At 35.8% G+C, this 17,945-nt stretch overlaps 2 protein-coding genes across 2 annotated transcripts; one reads left to right on the top strand and one right to left on the bottom strand.

Moving 5' to 3' along the window:
* Window positions 1–1,123: 1,123 nt before the first annotated feature.
* RB195_025913 (uncharacterized protein) lies at window positions 1,124–10,942 on the top strand (the record flags this gene model as incomplete). Its single annotated transcript, XM_013435736.2, has 21 exons — window positions 1,124–1,195; window positions 1,263–1,372; window positions 1,542–1,692; window positions 2,967–3,088; window positions 3,186–3,297; window positions 3,561–3,701; window positions 4,462–4,558; window positions 4,623–4,735; window positions 4,860–5,025; window positions 5,143–5,286; window positions 5,471–5,592; window positions 7,614–7,709; window positions 8,050–8,145; window positions 8,240–8,329; window positions 8,679–8,816; window positions 9,471–9,599; window positions 9,837–9,950; window positions 10,092–10,173; window positions 10,492–10,587; window positions 10,672–10,793; window positions 10,859–10,942. The coding sequence occupies 21 exons, from the start codon at window positions 1,124–1,126 to the stop codon at window positions 10,940–10,942; spliced, it is 2,397 nt and encodes a 798-aa protein (XP_013291190.2).
* Window positions 10,943–13,857: 2,915 nt separating this feature from the next.
* Window positions 13,858–15,055, bottom strand: RB195_025914 (uncharacterized protein; the record flags this gene model as incomplete). The annotated part of the gene is made up of 5 exons (XM_013435737.2): window positions 13,858–14,013; window positions 14,085–14,188; window positions 14,506–14,663; window positions 14,737–14,817; window positions 14,910–15,055. The coding sequence occupies 5 exons, from the start codon at window positions 15,053–15,055 to the stop codon at window positions 13,858–13,860; spliced, it is 645 nt and encodes a 214-aa protein (XP_013291191.1).
* Window positions 15,056–17,945: the final 2,890 nt, after the last annotated feature.

Below are 17,945 nucleotides of genomic sequence, written 5' to 3' on the forward strand. Positions count from 1 at the left end.
AAATTATGCTTTATGATCTCCAAATTTGTAAACATGTTTCGAATCATAAAGAAAAATGTCATCTGGAATGCGCATAATGATGGTGGATCCTAGACTTGCAAAAAACTCGAAGTCTCCTGTCTGACGAATTTAATCTGTTAATATGATGTGATGGAACTAAAATGACTTCATCAGGGATGAATATAAGCGATGGAAATTAGCGATGTAACGCTTGATTTGATATTTTCTGTATATTTTTTTATTTCTACAGCGAGTGTATTTATTTTTGTAGAAAATAATTTAAAAATCAATGTGAATAAATAAATTCAAAGAAGAAATGTGAAAAGCAGGAGTTGGAAACCTAAAAGTGACCAAATTCAGATTGTTTTAGGTTAAGATTGTTTATCTAGTGGAAAAAACTTATTTATCATACTGAAAATGGAAAAAAGTAGCAATGTTCTGAAGTGATTGTATGGTTCTGGAGATTATCCCAGTTTTTTCTGTATGGTTTTTTTTGTTGTAGCTGCTACGAAATATTTAGCTAGGAGAAGTATAGAGGAGAATGTATGCATTCTAGTAGTGGACCTCTCATGAGATTTACTACTTACTCGTAAATTACAAGTATTCGTTCTCGTCTGTAGTAACCTTTGAGATCAAGGAAAGTGAACAAGGAGCGACTCGCTTGCGACTCAAAAGGAAAAACGTACGTGGAACCCGTTGTAAGACGGCAGCAAAAGGGGCTGAAAAAATGTTGTGATCACGACGTCACACTGATCATTCTCTGCTTGATAATCAATTCGTGATACGGATCGGGTGCATTATCCGCTTCTTATCTCTTCCACACAGATGCGCACTTCGAAATGCTGATGGTCTCGTGTACACCCCCACCCACACCGCTCTTTTCCGTTCAGATGACCAGCACTCGCCTGCGACTCGAGAGCATTATCTGTCGACCCGCCGCCTGCAGACCACCATGCTTGCGTACCGAACGCTGCACACTTTCTGATTGATCTAGATCAATTCATGTCTGTCGATCAATATCTATCCTTGTTCAGTCTTCAGTCGAATCCTTGTTCCGTATGTATTCCACACTTTTTAATCGATTTATCGCTATCGCGAAAACAGTTTCAGTACAGCGAGCGTTATGTTGCGCGCTGGATCCGTACTTCTACGATCATATCGTGCAGTAACATCGAAGAAACTAATCAATAATCAGGTATGCTAATGGGAAATCAGGATATTTTAGAATCAATCAATAGATAATTGTTCAATAAACGCTATAGATTTCTCTTGCTCGAAAATCATCGTCAATAACTGCAACAGAACCGCATGCAGTAACACCAATTCCATCGGTTGGAGTAACACCAATAGGGGATTCCAAGGGAAATTTCAGGTAATTTTGATAGAGAAAGAGCAGTTCAAATATTATGATATCATGTATTATACTTATAATATATCATTATATATATTATATATCATTATATCATTATATGTATATATCATATATTATCATTATATGTTATTATGTTATTATATTATGCAATAGCACTACTATATTACAGTATTAAATCCCGTAAACATCATTTGCTGATCAATAGTCGTCCTGAGTTGAAGAATGCACAAAGAATAGTGGTGAAACTTGGTAGCGCTGTGATTACACGAGAAGATGAGTGCGGTTTGGCACTCGGACGACTTGCCTCAATCGTTGAACAGGTATGGTTCACTTTTTTAAAGTTTTTTTCCCCTGGACATAACATTCCTCGAGTCGACTGTATAGCGAGTTATTCAACTACCTACTTTATTAACATAGTGATAGTACTCATATAAGCTATTTTTTATGTACAGTGCTATCAGGAAATATAGTAAGAAATATTTGTATAAACTTGTTCACTACACTCAAAACTGTTACAATCCAACTTCATGGATGATAATAGTTTATATTTCTTGTTAGCTGTGCGAATCTTACATCGTAAACGAAATCCATAATTTTGATAATCCAATAGAAATCCGGAACTTTCACCAAGTTTCAGCTTTATCATCGCAACAGAATTTGCGCTAAAAGGAACTAAGGCTTCTTTGTTTAATTTCCGGAAAAACGCTTAGTATATTTAGTTCCACCGTGTGCCAGGAAAAAAATTACCCATTTCTTCTGACATTTTTCACGTGGTAGGATCGTGATCAGAAGTTATTTTAAAGAAGTACGTGCGTAACTCATTCTCACTCATTCACACAATTGTTTTAAAGGATTAAGATAATATTCCATGAGGTTTCAATACCAAAACTCGTACGGGAACATTATCGTTGTAATTTACTTCTGTTTAATAGAAAAAGATAACGGATATAACTTGTAAGTTACAGTGCTAATAGGCAACAATTTGTATGTATATGTTTTTGAATGTTTGATAGATCCATGCTGTGTTTAGACACTACTGGATATCGATGATAGATCATTCTGAGGCAGCTGATCTTAAGAAACACTTCAAGAACCAAATAATGATTTTGGCTAGAGAATTGTGAATTTACGTTACGATGCAACAAATCGAATAAAAATTATTTTTTTGGAAGCATTATTAAATATATTGTGATGACGTTGGGCATGATATTCTTACGACGAAGAGGCATATATCCTGAAAACTCAGCACTACTTTCTTCAAATGTGCACGCTTTTTTCCGATTTTTTTTTACATTTCAATTTTGATATTTGATACGAAGATTGAGATTGAACTTTCTCGGGATTGTTAAGAATCACTATTGATACAAATCCTCAATGAGGACATCAAAGCTGTTCACTCAAAGATTTTAGCTCCAAATATTTTATCACGTTGATGAGCAAAATATTGAACATGCTGAGGGACCTTTAGACCATTCTAAAAATCTATGAAGTCATTTGAGGCGAATACATCACAGCGCCTCTTTGTGGATATACTTCAGTGTTTCTGTGATCTACTGGATGTATCCAACACACGAGTGCTCTTTGCTGATCTTAGGTGGCCGAATTACAACAATCTGGTCGTCAAATGCTCATAGTCTCATCTGGAGCGGTAGCGTTCGGAAGGCAGAAATTACGTCAAGAACTGGTGATGAGCATGAGTATGCGGCAAACGTTGAGGTAAGCTAAAGATTTTAGTGAAAATCTCCAGAAGAACGATTCGTTGAGGATAATTTTAAGGATAATTCACGTAGAAAGTATGTCATCTCTTATTCAGAGGTCCGTCTGGAATGACAGCTGACAAAAGAGCTTGTGCTGCATCCGGAATGCCCGGCTTAATGTCGCTATATGAGCAACTTTTCCAACAGTACGGAATCACTGTTGCTCAGGTTTTGTTTAATATATTTTCACACAAAATTTCAATGAAGAAATATTAAGATTTTCGACAATTTTTATGTAGAAATAATAGTTATTTGAGCTTCATAAACGGTCCATAGTGGTCGAAGTTCGACCTGGTCAACGTTATCTCGTGCCATGTCTAAGACTAGTTTTAGTGATAAATAGTGGGTCAGTTCGATAACAGAGAAAACGTGACGACTGCTGTCAGGGATTCGTGGACACGTGATTTCAATGTAAATGCTTAGTTTTTCAGGTTCTTCTCACTAAACCAGACATCGATGATCCACAAAGAAGAAAAAATCTTCAAGCAACAATTGAAAGCTTGCTCTCACTTAATATTATACCTATTGTTAACGCAAACGATGCAGTTGCTCCAGATCCAAAGCTGAATATGGTGAGTTCGGAGGAAATATGGAACAACACATTTCAAGGATAAGAAATAGCATTGGAACAAGATACACTTGTGTGTCATTGTAAACTAATGTTGGTTCAACACAACAAATACTTTTATGAGAACAACTAATCCACAAGATGTCTATATACGTAGGAATACCGGCCGTGCCAAGAATATCTTTGATTTCTCCAGTTTAAGTGAGAAATTATGACCTATAATTATCCAGGAATTCCTCCACCGTTTCTATATACTCTATCATGTTCCTTTTACTGTAGAACTCAATCAAAGAGATCTGAGTGTAGACCAGAAATGAAAGAGAGAAACTACTTTCTGTCCATCTATTAAAATAAATAAGATAAAAAAAGATTAATTGAGAGGAAAATGTTACTGAGTAATTTACAAGGAGGTCATAGTCGTCTCGTGTACATCATTACTTGACAGCATTCATGATTTTACTTATCCATGTAAGTTATCATAAAGTAGGTTTTAGTCGAGATTTATCTGGCTATAGAATAAGCGTGGGGATTTCCCTCGTAATCTTCTTAATATTGTTTGATTTTGGTCCATCACACACTCAAATCGCGCTTAGGATCGGCTAAAGCTAAAATCCTTATGATCCTAAGGTTTATCGCCAGGTGATGTGGTTACCCGGCGAAAATAATTAATGGGAAAAGCAAACCAACACAAAATAGGGTTCTAGGAGAAAGAAATTTTTGAAGCTTACACATCTGGCTTTTTTTCTCTCACAAATTCATTTTAGCACATCTCGGACAACGACTCGCTCGCTGCTCGACTGTCTGCTGAGATTGAAGCCGAACTGTTGATAATACTTTCTAATGTTAATGGTGTATATACAGGTTTGACACATGTAAATACTTTATTTACCTGTTTATGAGCTAAAACTGAGAAATTGTTTCCAAGGACCACCGGATATGGAAGGATCTCGTCTGCTTCACACGTTTGTACCATCAGAAAGTGCTGGAGTTGTTTTCGGAGCGAACAGCAAATTTGGTACAGGTGGTATGGAAAGCAAGGTATAAAAATTGGCTCTTCCACCTTTATTTCCTGGAGAATTTTTTTTGAAGTCGTAACCTTCGACGCGGCAAAAAAAACTCTTACGTGAATGCATTTAGCCTTCTATCGGATTCGTAGTTCTAGGTAAATGCATGTGTGACTGCTCTTGAAAACGGTGTAACAACGTTGATCACGAATGGCCTTGCTCAAAACGCTATTACGGATGCAGTATCCGGAAAGAAGATTGGCACCATGTTTTGTCGAACTCATCGCTATGAAGGACCACCTATTGACGAGATCGCAAGCAAATGTGAGTTGTTTTGAGTGGATAGTGGCGATTTTCGACTGCTGTCATATCATTAAGATATAGGTTCCCTGTTCAATCTCATGAAATCCTTGTTTTTTGATTGAGTCAAAGAAGTTCCAGGCCGAGATTCCGGCCGCCAACTCGCGTCTCTTAGTAATGCGGAAAGAGCTGCAATGGTTCGCCATCTTGCTGGCTTACTAGTAACGAGGGAAAATGACATCATGGAAGCAAATCGTCTGGATTTGAATAACGCAAAAAGCAGCGGTAAGCTTGTACCATTAGCTTTAGGGAAATTAGGATTCGGATTATTTTAGGGATTTTAGGGAATCACTATAGTCTCGTCTACCGTATTTCGGTTTTTTAAAACAAACTTCCTGGAAATTTCATCAAAATCTTACTTCCTTAGTACTATATTTACTGCTTCGTGTTCCACAGTCAAATGGTTTAGGTCTCGAACCACAATTGTTAAATAGGCTAAAGATGACGAAAGCAAAAATTATGGATCTCCACAATGGATTAAATATGATTGCGGAATCGGCCGAAACCTTAATAGGACGATGTCTTAGGAAGGTAATATTCTCATCTTTTCCCGTGAAAATTATCCATATTCGTTTTTTTCTATTGGAAGGTTGAGATCTCTGCTTTTCAGTATTTCAGAGAGTGGCTTAGTGCTGCAGCTCCTCATTTTCGAGAAAACTATAATTTATAAGACTATAAGGGATGGATGGCAAACATTAGTAAATCCAGAATTCCCCTTTTTAAAATGTAATAGGTAAAATTTCGAGGTGAAAAAAAGCAAGGGGGAGCATCTGTAGAGCAGAGAGGGATGAACAGCGCTAACTAACAAATTGAAGTATACTCCACTCACAGCTTTATAAGTAATCCTGGATTTGTACTGATCACGCGAAGTTCTGCTCTGTTCAGATAAACAACAATCTACACCCACCAAATTATTGACAATTATTTTTTCTCTTACTAATCTTCTACTAGTTATTTTATGTTTATTCCAAATATTAAAATATTATTTTGTGTAGAATGTCGCAAAAACGGTGTAATTGATGGAAATACGAATGTTTGAAAGAAAGAGAAGATTCGTTTTTTTATAATTTCGAACTATTTTTTCGTGACGATTTGTTTGTAAGATTACATGGAACAAACCATTCATGTGAACACACTGTACAGGATTTGCTGTAGTTGCGTACTGTAGAAAGTACTGTCGTTGACGATCTCGTTGCTCTCATCGCTTTTGTAAGAGTCGTTCAACATCAATGTATGCAACGGTACGGAGCCGTTCGATTACTTCTCAGTTACCCTAATCTAGTCATATTTTTCTCCAAATTCCGGACAAATGTCAAAAATACGATTCGAACAATATTATAGAACACGAGATTGAAGTTACTGATAGCATGACAATTGAATCAAGGATATGACATTTAAGGTGAAGTTAACCTTTAAAGGAAAACTGATAAATGCTGGATAACTTAATCAACATACGACACTAACTACTCAATCTCAAGAGAATTACTGCATCCAGATTTTTTAAGTTTATACGTTATATGGAAAGAATTTGTTTAACAAAATAGAAAAAGAACGGATGAAAGCACGTAGATTTGATCACGGTTGAGGGGAAAACTGATGAAATTCCATAAAATTATTAGTCATACATAAAATGAATTAAAAATCAGTTTGAATAGCTGTATATTTTCCAAGGCTGCGTTTTTGAAAAAACGTACACGAGAAAAATATTTAGAGGATATTCCGGTTAACATCGTATGGAAGTTGTTGAGATTGGTCTACGATTTTAAAAATTTTCACAAACATTTGAACTACGTAACAGCTGACATTATGAAAAAAAGACACCACTTTTATAAGCTCTTTTTCTTTTACATAAATTTTCTAATTGTTCTTCTCGTTTGCAAACATTTTAACAGAACCAAGCCCATCCAAACTGTTCCTAATGGAAATTTTTGCTAAAATATACTTTTTATCCTGGTTAGGAAATAGGATTTGCCCGTAGCCTTTTAAATACCTAGAGAAGAGGTCAGAATTATAAAAATGGGCTCGCATTATGTTGAAGTATTCAGGATCTTTAAGTACAATAAGCACCGGTGTAGCTGCACCATCATTAAATCCGACCGCTGATGCGGAAAACAAATTAAAATACGAGACGTAAGAAAACTTATAATCATTCAGTGCAAAAGTTGGAGAAAAGAAGTGTACGCCGGTAGTTTAATGCTAACCTTTCCATTTATCAAAATAGTTGAAGAAAAAATAAAAAAAAATGAAGCTGAAAAGAAAGAATTTTACTCTCAAAAAAGAGAAAAATTTGACAGAAATCCAAATGCAGCAGACCGAACTGAAAATTCTGCAGGAGAGAAAAAGAAAAATGCTCTAAAAGGATATAGAAAAGAAAAGTGTTCCAACTGTAGTGAAACGCGAAGGGAAATGAGAAATAATTTTGTAATAAAAATAGTCCCTAACTATTTTTAATTTATTCAATAGGTTTAATGCTGCTGCGAGCAGTTACAGTAACTCAGGAATTTTTCAGAAATAGAAACTATTCTACGGAAGGAAGGAAATTTTGCTTTCAGATCAAAATCAGTGACAACTTATTTCTTGAACAAGTAACTGTTCCTATTGGATCACTAATGGTCATCTTTGAGTCTCGTCCCGATTGTCTCCCGCAGGTCGGTTCCATTCACACATTAATATCCAACACAGCTAGGAATTCGGATTGGATACTTGGGCTCTGAGCAAAAAATTTACGATAGAACACGAAAAAAACTTATAAAAAGTAAAGATAGGTAAGACTGATAATTAGGTTTCATAGTCTCGCTTTATTAATTTTGATTTTCTGGCTTTGGTAAACTACTGATTTTGAAAATATTCGACATTTTCACAGCAAAATATTTGAAAACTAGCGAAACGGTTCTTTTTTTTGAAATAATTCTAGAACTTGCAGAAATTTCTTTTAATGTTTTATAAGGTTTTCACTATCGTAGCAATGTCATATGTAAACGCTTTAAGGTCGCCTCATTAGCGATGGCATCCGGGAATTCTCTCCTGCTTAAAGGTGGTAAAGAAGCAGAAGAAAGCAATCGTATGCTTCATAGTATTGTACAGGTATAGGATGTCAATGTTTGAGTTCGTAGTTCTACGCTGAAAAAAACCTTTTGCTCCATTTTTTTTTAAACTACGTTTTGAAATAGTCTTTCAGGAAGCGCTTGGTACGCACGGATATGAGATGCGGGATGCTGTAACGTTAGTACGAAGTCGTGAAGATGTTGCGGAACTACTTCAACTTAAGGTCATTTTATAAATGGAAATATTTGCGTGACATAATCTCAGCAACTTATTTGAATACCCAGAATTCATTTCATTTGGCTCAATCATTTGGAGATGAACCAATTCAAGTGAAAAAAGGCTGAATTGCGAAAAGCTCATGGTCAATGATCTACGGGGCTTAACAGCAAAAATCCCACGCCTCAATGCGTATTCGAACAAAATTTGTCCTCGTGTAGTGTAGAAATGAGCGACTTCACACATTCAAAAGAAACTATTTATATCTTGATTTGTTTACTGAAAAGAATCTTGCCTTCTATAAGAGAACTGCTAAAAATGAAGGGATCTCGCTTGAAAAGAACTTCTTTTTTCAGGACCTTATCGACCTCGTTATACCTCGTGGATCGTCCGATCTCGTTCGATCAATGCAAGAGAAGAGTAAAGGTATTCCTGTCCTAGGACATGCAGAAGGGATCTGTCATGTGTATTTGGACAAGGATCTGGATGAACAGGTGCATTTATGAGAGAGATTTTCATACTTCATTATTTCATTCCCTAATACAGTATGAAAACACTGGTTTCGCATAGGGTCCCATAGGTACTTGACAGAGGGAGCTTAACCGTACAGAATGATGTTCAGAAAATAAAGATGAATGAAAAGAATGAATAAATAAAAGAAATCTTAGTTGACTTCAACGTTACTGCGATGTTCTCCGAGACTCTTTGGAGGAATTTGATTGCACAACCAGCTGGTCAGCGCGCTTTTTTTATTTCTCTCTTATTTTCTTCTTTTCTACTCACTTCGTTGAAGAAATTCATCAGCTATATGCTCAAATCCAGCTCTGTTGTTTTCCAAATTTCAGGATGTAGTCTAATCATTCTATTCCAGCGAATAACAAAGAAAACATTTTTTTATCTCCTTACATCTTTATATTTGAATAAGTGAGGCAGAGGACCATCATGATAAGTTGTGGGAAAAGTGCAGATAATAAATTACACTGAAATTTTTGCCGTCTGAGTTTCTGAAGACAAAAATATCAGGTGGATTGCGGAGGTGTTCCAGGGCGAAGTCAAATCATAAAGTATCCGTTCATCGGTAACGGATCACATTATTTGAAGATATTTCGAAGACTATCCTTTCAATTACGGTAAATCTTCGAATTAAGATGGCCATCGACATAGTCAGAGATTCGAAATGTGATTATCCGTCAGCTTGCAATGCAGCCGAAACTATCCTTATTCACAGGGATCTCATCAGTTCAACATTCTTTGATCAACTATGTGGAATGTTTAAGGTAATAATCTACTTAATTTGCTTTTGTGAAGAAGAAACGATAGAAAGGAGAATCGTTTGGAGACCGGAAACTCACTTTTCTTTCTTCTAGAAGTGTAAAAAAGGACACAAAAAATTCCTATTCGTAAAATAATGGATGAGGTTTGCACTGAAAAGTTCTAAATGACTTAATCATTGCAATAGATTCGTATCTGAATTATCTGAATAAAAATGATATTTTATGCTGGTTTTTTTCTAGACGGAAGGAGTGAAACTTCATGCTGGACCTAAAATGCAAACATTGTTGAAGTTCGGTCCTCCCCCAGCTGAAAGTCTTAAATTCGAGTATGGATGCTTGGAATGCACGCTTGAGGTTTGTTTTTGGTGGCCTAATGTACTCGGAGAGGAACTTCTTGGCTCGAATGAGAAATCATCTTGCAGAAATGTTCATGAAATGTTGTCCAGAATTCTAAGAATATAACAACAAGCAATAAATATGGCTGGCTAAGTTTAGGTTGTGGATAATGTGGATGAAGCAATTGCACATATAATTCGTTACGGATCTGGACATACCGAAAGCATTGTGACCAACAACGGTAAGCTGTTTCTAAAGGAGGGGATTTCTCCAGAAATCTCCAAGTACATTAATGTTGTGGAGATTAAAACTGTTACAAAACGTCTGTCACGAAAAGTGCGGGTGCGTCTGACGTAACTGGAAGATTGACTCCGAAAGGATTAGCGGCACGGGATGATCTATTCCAGTTTATAAAAGGAATGGATCTAGCATCGTCACAATAAGATCCCAGCTTTTCTATGCGAATAGCATTAGACTAATCCAGAGTGTAGTTACCTATTTAACGGTTAAATATAATTAATCAACTGATATGAAAGGATTAGCAATTATCAAATTGCAGACGTCACCGCAGAACATTTTATTAAACACGTGGATAGCGCTTGTACATTCCATAATGCATCCACGAGATTTGCGGATGGATATCGATTTGGTCTTGGTATGTTTTCAAGTTCAAAAAGAGAAGTAATAAAGTTAAAATAATCCAAAAACTTGAAGCTATAGAAGAAAATCTATTGTTAAGGCGCTGAAGTCGGGATCTCCACGGGACGAATACATGCACGTGGACCCGTCGGCGTAGAAGGTCTACTGACAACAAAATGGGTCCTACGTGGAAACGGTCATACTGTACAAGATTTTAAGCCAGTACGTAATTTTAGCAATTTTTGTTTGTACGTTCTTTTCAAACATTAACTTTTCGAACATTCTAGAACGGTCGTTACCAATATCAACACGAAGTGATGAATCCTGTTGAAGTGTACAGATCCTTGGAAAAGATCCAGAAAACGGCATGAATCCATGATTCTACAATATTCTTCGTTTGAACGAAATTTTGCTGGATAAGCCGGCATAATATATTTATTAGATGACTTTTCTAAAATGGAATTAGCACCATATAAATACAGCAGTTGTTTGTACATGTTCGACTCGTTTAGAGCAGATTCAATAGGTTATTTATTGTACCAGTTTTTCGTAGTGGGACACGTCTCACTCCATTTTACTGTTTTCTGGTGAAAGCACCAAGCTGGAGCCAAACTCGCTTCACTGCATAAAGTTATTCCGTGACAGTAATTACAGGCAAACAAACAGACCATATCCGTTACCATACAATAATGACATGAATTCTGCAATTTTCAGAGTTGCAGTTTCCACCAAAAATTACGGTAACACGCTACAGATGACAGTTACATAATAGCGCTAATGAAGACAAAAACATCTGTACGTATGCTCCTGTACTTTGTAGTAATTGATAACGTATTTTTCCTGGAGTTATTTGAAAATGTGAAATCAATTGAAAAACGTTTTCTTTTGACATAAGTATGAGAAAAACCTCGATTTTATTGACTGAGGGAAAAGGAACAATTTTCTGACCTCATGAATATATAATTGAGACAATTTTAGCATTATATGACAGAAAAAATGTTCTTTCAAACGAGCTCACATGAATAAATCTACAAAATTTAAAGTGTAAATGATATTGTGGAGAAACTGTACTTATGGAAGTCAACACTGCTTGCTCCCACCAATCTTCAGCGTGAGGATTTTGGGATTCTTTACGTACTACAAGTACTGCATATTCACCGAAGTCACCATAAATGAAATCCGAGGACACAAAGCCTGAAGGTGCTGGATTCTTGAGTGTTTATCACAAGATTTCCGCTCATAAAAAGCTAGTAGTTCCGTCCGATCCCTGATTTTTCCAACTATTTCTCCTTAATTCACCATAATTTTTCTCATATCCAGAAAAGTCGTGGTTTGATGATGCACACAATACTACTGATCACTTTAGAGTCCATTAGAAAAAAATATAAGAGATAAAAATATTACTCTATTACATAGAGGCAAATTTCAACAGAAGTTAACACATATCCTAGGGGAATATCTAGCATATGTCCAGATTTGTCAATGACGTTTGAATGACTTCGCCATAATTTTCTGGTGAACAATTTTATGGATAATTTTTTTTTCAGCGAAAAATACAGTCGTAATGTTAAGTTGTTAAATCGAATGATAGCGGTAGGAAATTCGAATCATAATTGCGAATCAGCTTAGAAATCGATTCGATCGGCACTGATGTGTCCTCAAACAAGAATCGGAGGCCATAAACACATCGATTTTTAATTTTCGTAAATTTATACAATAGTAATTAGGGAGGAATTCCAAATTTCTTTGAAAAAATTCTAGTTCCAGGTTCCAGTTATATTCAAAACAACTGTTCTATTTTTGAGACTCAAAAATAGAGGACTATTAAATAGCTCGGAAAAAAAATTGTAATAATGTTGTAAAGCAACAGGAGCTGCTTCAAATAGTATATGCACATTGACAATCAATGTAGAAATTATTTATTTATTTATTTGCTTATTTTTTCACATACACCAATGGTGCACCAGAAAAGAAAGATAAATATGGAACACACTTTGTCTGATTCAGAGTATCTTACGAACAAAAAAAATTAAAGATTATAAAATAAAGTCCAAAATAAAAACGTTTCGAACTTATTGACCAACCTTAGAGTTCATAAAACGCTGTACTGAGACACAGTCAATGGTTATTTCTTTTTTTTATAATAAACTTATAGAAAACTGGGAAATGTTTGGATAGACGGATCATATTCCATAGCAAAAATATGAAAATGAAGCTATCCTTAGGAGAAAAGCAAATTTTAAGAAAATTTGTTAATATTTTTTGACTATGTTTGCTTCATGGAACTAAATAACCTGATCCTCAGGGTGATTTCTCAATATATTCATAAGTTTTATATTTAATGGAACATAGAAATTATTTTTTAATAATCGTAGTTCAAATTATTTCCTCGTGGATCTTCTTTTCTTGGATGTTATAAAATGCTACCTATGTAATAATCCGTTGTTTACCTATAATCCATGTGAATTACTGGAGGCGTCTCCCTCTATTTACACCATCCAAGAAGTTCCTTACCACTTAGAAAAAAATGTCTGAATCTTATTAGCACTTCAGCGGTTACGAAACTCTTTAGGTGAACAGAATCAACTCAAAATCAGATGATTCGATTTCCAGTTCATATTTCTTCGGAATGGATAGAGAGCGGAATTTGTTCTTTCAGATCTTCTAGGACTTTTCCGTAGTTTGATCTGTCAGCGTGTACAAATGATTCATTCGTCGGTATATTAGTGAAGCAGGGGGTAACGGTTGTTATCGATGTTTCCAAAAGGTCAAAGTTTGCGCTTTCCATAAAATCTGGAAAGTTCAGGACCGTTTTAATCCACATATCGCTCCGAACATCTCATCACAATCCAAACTGTCGTCGAACACGTTTTTTTCTGCATATTTTCTTGTTTAGCAGTGATTCGTGATGTGGATATCGGGTTCCGAATGGTAAAACGCAAATGTCATTAGATCTTCAGGATCTGAAAAAAATTGTCGACATTGAAATGTTGTCCGTAAAAAACCCATTGAAAACCATAGCTGCGTCAAGGTCCAAGGAATTTAGTATATTCAGACTTCTGAGTTCGAATTAATACTCGATGTGACAAAACAAATCTACATTTATATGGTTTTAATGAATTTTATTGCATAAAGATTCAATTTTATGTACAAATCCGGAACCGTATCGTGGTGAATACTGTGGGGTATAAGCGAAATGATCTGTAACACTGTTAGGTAAGTTAGATCATCGTATACAACTTCATCTGTTTTCTCTTCAACAATAAAAAAGACGAAATTGCTAATTTCATGTCACATTCCGTATGTCAGTTGTCATTGATGGGGCATTTACTACAGTACTTCCATAATCCACTAAAGTCCCCGATTTGTTTCCTTTGTAGTCCACTTTCATTCCATATTTTGTGAAGAACGTCACTTGACATTTTGTCTTCTTTCCTGTTCGCTAAAAAAAACGGATAAATTCATATCAGATCATTTAAGAAAGTAGCAAAATTCAAAACCATATAATTTTACCTCATCGAATGCATTACAGGTCTCATAGGGTGGGATGTAGAGGTGTAGGCTGACGGCGGAATCCGAATGGCTTGGATTTTCCATGCGATGTAAGCCAAGCTTGTCTGTAATTTTTATCTACTTTGAATCGTTGAGAACTTCTGTTTTCTGGATAATAAGGTAAACAAAGATCACTATGCCCTTGGAAGGTGCACAAGGGCGCAGATAAGATACAGCTGCAGGAAGCGCTGATTTTTCTACCTGTACTATTATGTATCGTCGTGTTTTTAAGGATTTCGTTGAGATGTTGGAATATAAACAAAAATAATGGAAAGCGGTGCCGGGGTAGAATCATAAAAACAAGTTGAAAATATTAATCGTTAAAGAAGAAGAATAAAAAAATACTGAAGAAAAAAAAACAGAGAATCCTAAAAAAACTAACCGCTCATGTACGAAACTCCATTCTCATCAAATCTGGTCACATCAGTTTTTTTCATCGGAGCCTCCTGATTATCCTTGTCAGGCCACTCGTATTTCGTTTCTGTAAGCGCTCCATCCAGAATTTTTACAAAACAATGGGCATCAGTGTGATCGTGGATGCTGAAGAATTTTCGGATTATGACGAACTCAAGAAGTATGATCTAAGATCTATACTAGGTTCTAGATCGCTTACCTACTCCCCATTCCTGGTCCCCAACAGAGGATCATCAAATTGTACTTTCCATTACCAATATCCACAAGGTTTCTCGTGTATCTAAATAACCGCGCATAAACTGCACTGTTGCTCCAGTAACTTATGTTCATAAGGAGAAAGGACGAATATAAGAGGTTGTCTGGTGGACGTACTTATGCTCATCGAATACGGCGAACTGTCTCCAGTCTGATGGATTACTCTTGTACGATTCCATGGCCCTCATCACTTCGTTGACGTCTACATGGTCATCGGCGAAGATTTCACGTAATTTAGCGATTAACTCATTGAGTGTCGCCATTTCTGAAGTAAATATTGAGCGTGAATGTTTTGACGGGAAGATGTGGTGAGAGGGTGAAGTAGTGTGAAACTGTAATACAAGTCGTACGGTGTACAGATAGAGAACGAATGGAGAACGGTGTGTGGGTGTGGGTGTTGATGACTGTGGATGGGCTGGGCTGGGCTGCGGTGGGCGATGGCGATGTCACGTGATGTACAGGTTGACGTACGACGTCGTTTGTTAGCGTTTGTCGTTGAAAATTTGCGATTGTCGAATTAACTGACCGTATAAGGGTCATCGGAATGATAGCGACCCCCCTGTAGAATAAAGTGCTCGCCACCTTACTCACTCATTCACCCACCATCCACACCACAACGTGTAACGTACGTGATAAGAACGAGCTACAACGAATCAAAATAACGGGATCATACTTTCCGAAGAAAAAAAAAACGACCAAAGAACGTTTACCACTCGACCGGTGATCCTTAATCTTTGAAGACACAATTTCTGTAGCCAATGCGTATTTTTAATTTTTGATTTTTCAAGGAGTAAGTGGAATCCGAGGCTAAGATCTAGGAAGTTTTCCCTTGTCAAAGTACCAAAATTACATTAAATGAATTTGTTCCCGTTTGATTCTGCAATTGACAAGGAGTTAGAAGAAGACCGATAACATCCAGGGATTCAGGGTTCCAGTGTTGGAAAAAGTGCTGTATGATTCTTAGGATGTGATAAAGTACTAAAAATCAAAACACGAAAACCTTAAATACAAACATAACAAAGCATAAAATTTCACGTTGCATCAAAATTCATGGTTTTTTTTGGGATTTTTGGAAAAATACTGGTCTATTGAAAACTAGATTTTTTAACTGAATTAAAAACGTAATGAAAAAACGTAAAAATGAACACTATAGGACTCATACGCCAACTATTTAAGAGGATATTTCCGTTGTTGAGAATATTCCCGCATCCAGCAGAACCACTAGGAAAAATGTAAAGGGACAAAAAGTGGAGAAGAAATATTGGGGCATTATGAAAGTTGTAATTTTTGTGGGAAAAGATCCTTTCGAGTGAGTGGATCGGATACCAAAACTGAAAATCTCTCTTTACAATGAAATGTGTCACAGTAATTAGCTACCTTCATAAATACTAAGGGAAAAAATTGTTCTAAATAACATTAAATTTACTCAACCAGGACAACACTACAACTACATCTCTGTGGATTTTGGAAGGGTATATCTACTTTTGTTAATAACAGATTTGCAGCAATTATTAATCGCTACTCATTCAGAGGAGAACAGTCCAAATTAGCCTCGGAATTAATGGTTAGGAATGATCAAAGAACGGTACCGTAGTAAACATAAAAATTGCCTCGTTACATGACGAAAAATTAGTTTGTAAACACTTCTGATTTGATTATTACAGCTTTTTTATTAAGATCCTAACCATTTTCGAAAAAAATCGATACAACTGAGTACTCAGGAATGATTACCAGGATCAAACATCATGCGTTATTCAAGCGAAATAAAAGTGCATCTATTTTCCTATTTTATCATCAGATCACCAAAGATCGTTCAGTAATGAGTAATTGAACTTTTTATTGTTTAGAGATTTAATTTCTTCACCTCAAACTTGAAATAATAACAAAAATTTGGTTTTTGGTGTTTAGTGCTAAAATGGTGAGCTCTTTCTTAGTTGTTTTAAGAACTGTACTTTCCAACGTGGTAAAGAAGAGTCCAAAAAAAATCATGAGGAGATTTTTCTATTAAAAATGAGGTAGCAGTGATATTATTTAGAAAGGGCACTAAAAATGAGCTTTCTATAATCAGCTGGTTAGTGTAAATCCGTGAAGAGATTGAGATTTTTTGTTTTACTGCGAACAAAAATAATCGGAAAAGCAGCTAATCACTTATGAACCTCAACAGATAAAACCCATCATGTCGGAGAACTCGTTAATTCACATAAAATTTCTCGCTGATTATGGAATCGAAATTATACAGGAATATATTCATGCAACCAATAGCGAATCTACAGTAATCGGCATTATTTAAATCAGCCACCAACCACGTGTTGCTGGCCAGGAAACCGATGACGATACGCGACGCTGTGGTGAGTTGTACGGAATGTCCGACGTCTACGATAACGACGAAACCAGTTTTGCACTGATGTCAACGAAATCAGCTCAACTATCAGACGATCCGTTCATTTTGTGAAGGTTTTCTTGATGCTTACGCTGTGCTATTAATATGCCGTTGTGATCGATCAATTGATAAGAATTAGTCGAAAAAAGTGATCGTTGATATGTTCAAAATATGTTAATGACTTGTTATAAGCATAGCTCATAAGAGCACATGTTAAAAAAATTGATCAGGTTTGATCTAAACTTCTAATAAATTTTCAGCGTTAAGTTAAATTTTGAAAGAAGTTTAATTAATTGTTTTCTTGCATTCTTTTCTTTCATGCATTTAAAACAATTTATTTTGTTGTATTGATTTTCAATAAGTTTTCTTTCTTCATTCTATTTTGAATAATTTATTCCGTTGCCCAGAATCCACGAATAACGGTATTGTGAGATACAAATAATTATCATAACGGTAATAACGATATTTTTGTGGCGAAGATACCATGAGAAATTGTCATTTTTTTTTATCGTGTCGCTTCACAAGATGATTATGCTAATTATAATACAAGCCATTTTGGTCCAGGCGAGAAAAAAAATTCGCTCAACCAAGAAAAAAATGTGGATCAAGCTTAGTTTAGATTTCCTGGTATTTCAAAATCAAAAGTGCAGAACTGCAGAACGGTTTTCGGAAACAATTATTTCTGTTTAGAAACACATTTTAAAAAGTTTTACCGCATTGTAGGTGAAATAAACTGTGTCCATGGAGTAACATCCTTGAACATTTTGAAAATT

The sequence above is a fragment of the Necator americanus genome, chromosome X (assembly GCF_031761385.1).
Source record: "Necator americanus strain Aroian chromosome X, whole genome shotgun sequence".
In the NCBI taxonomy this organism is placed as follows: domain Eukaryota; kingdom Metazoa; phylum Nematoda; class Chromadorea; order Rhabditida; family Ancylostomatidae; genus Necator; species Necator americanus.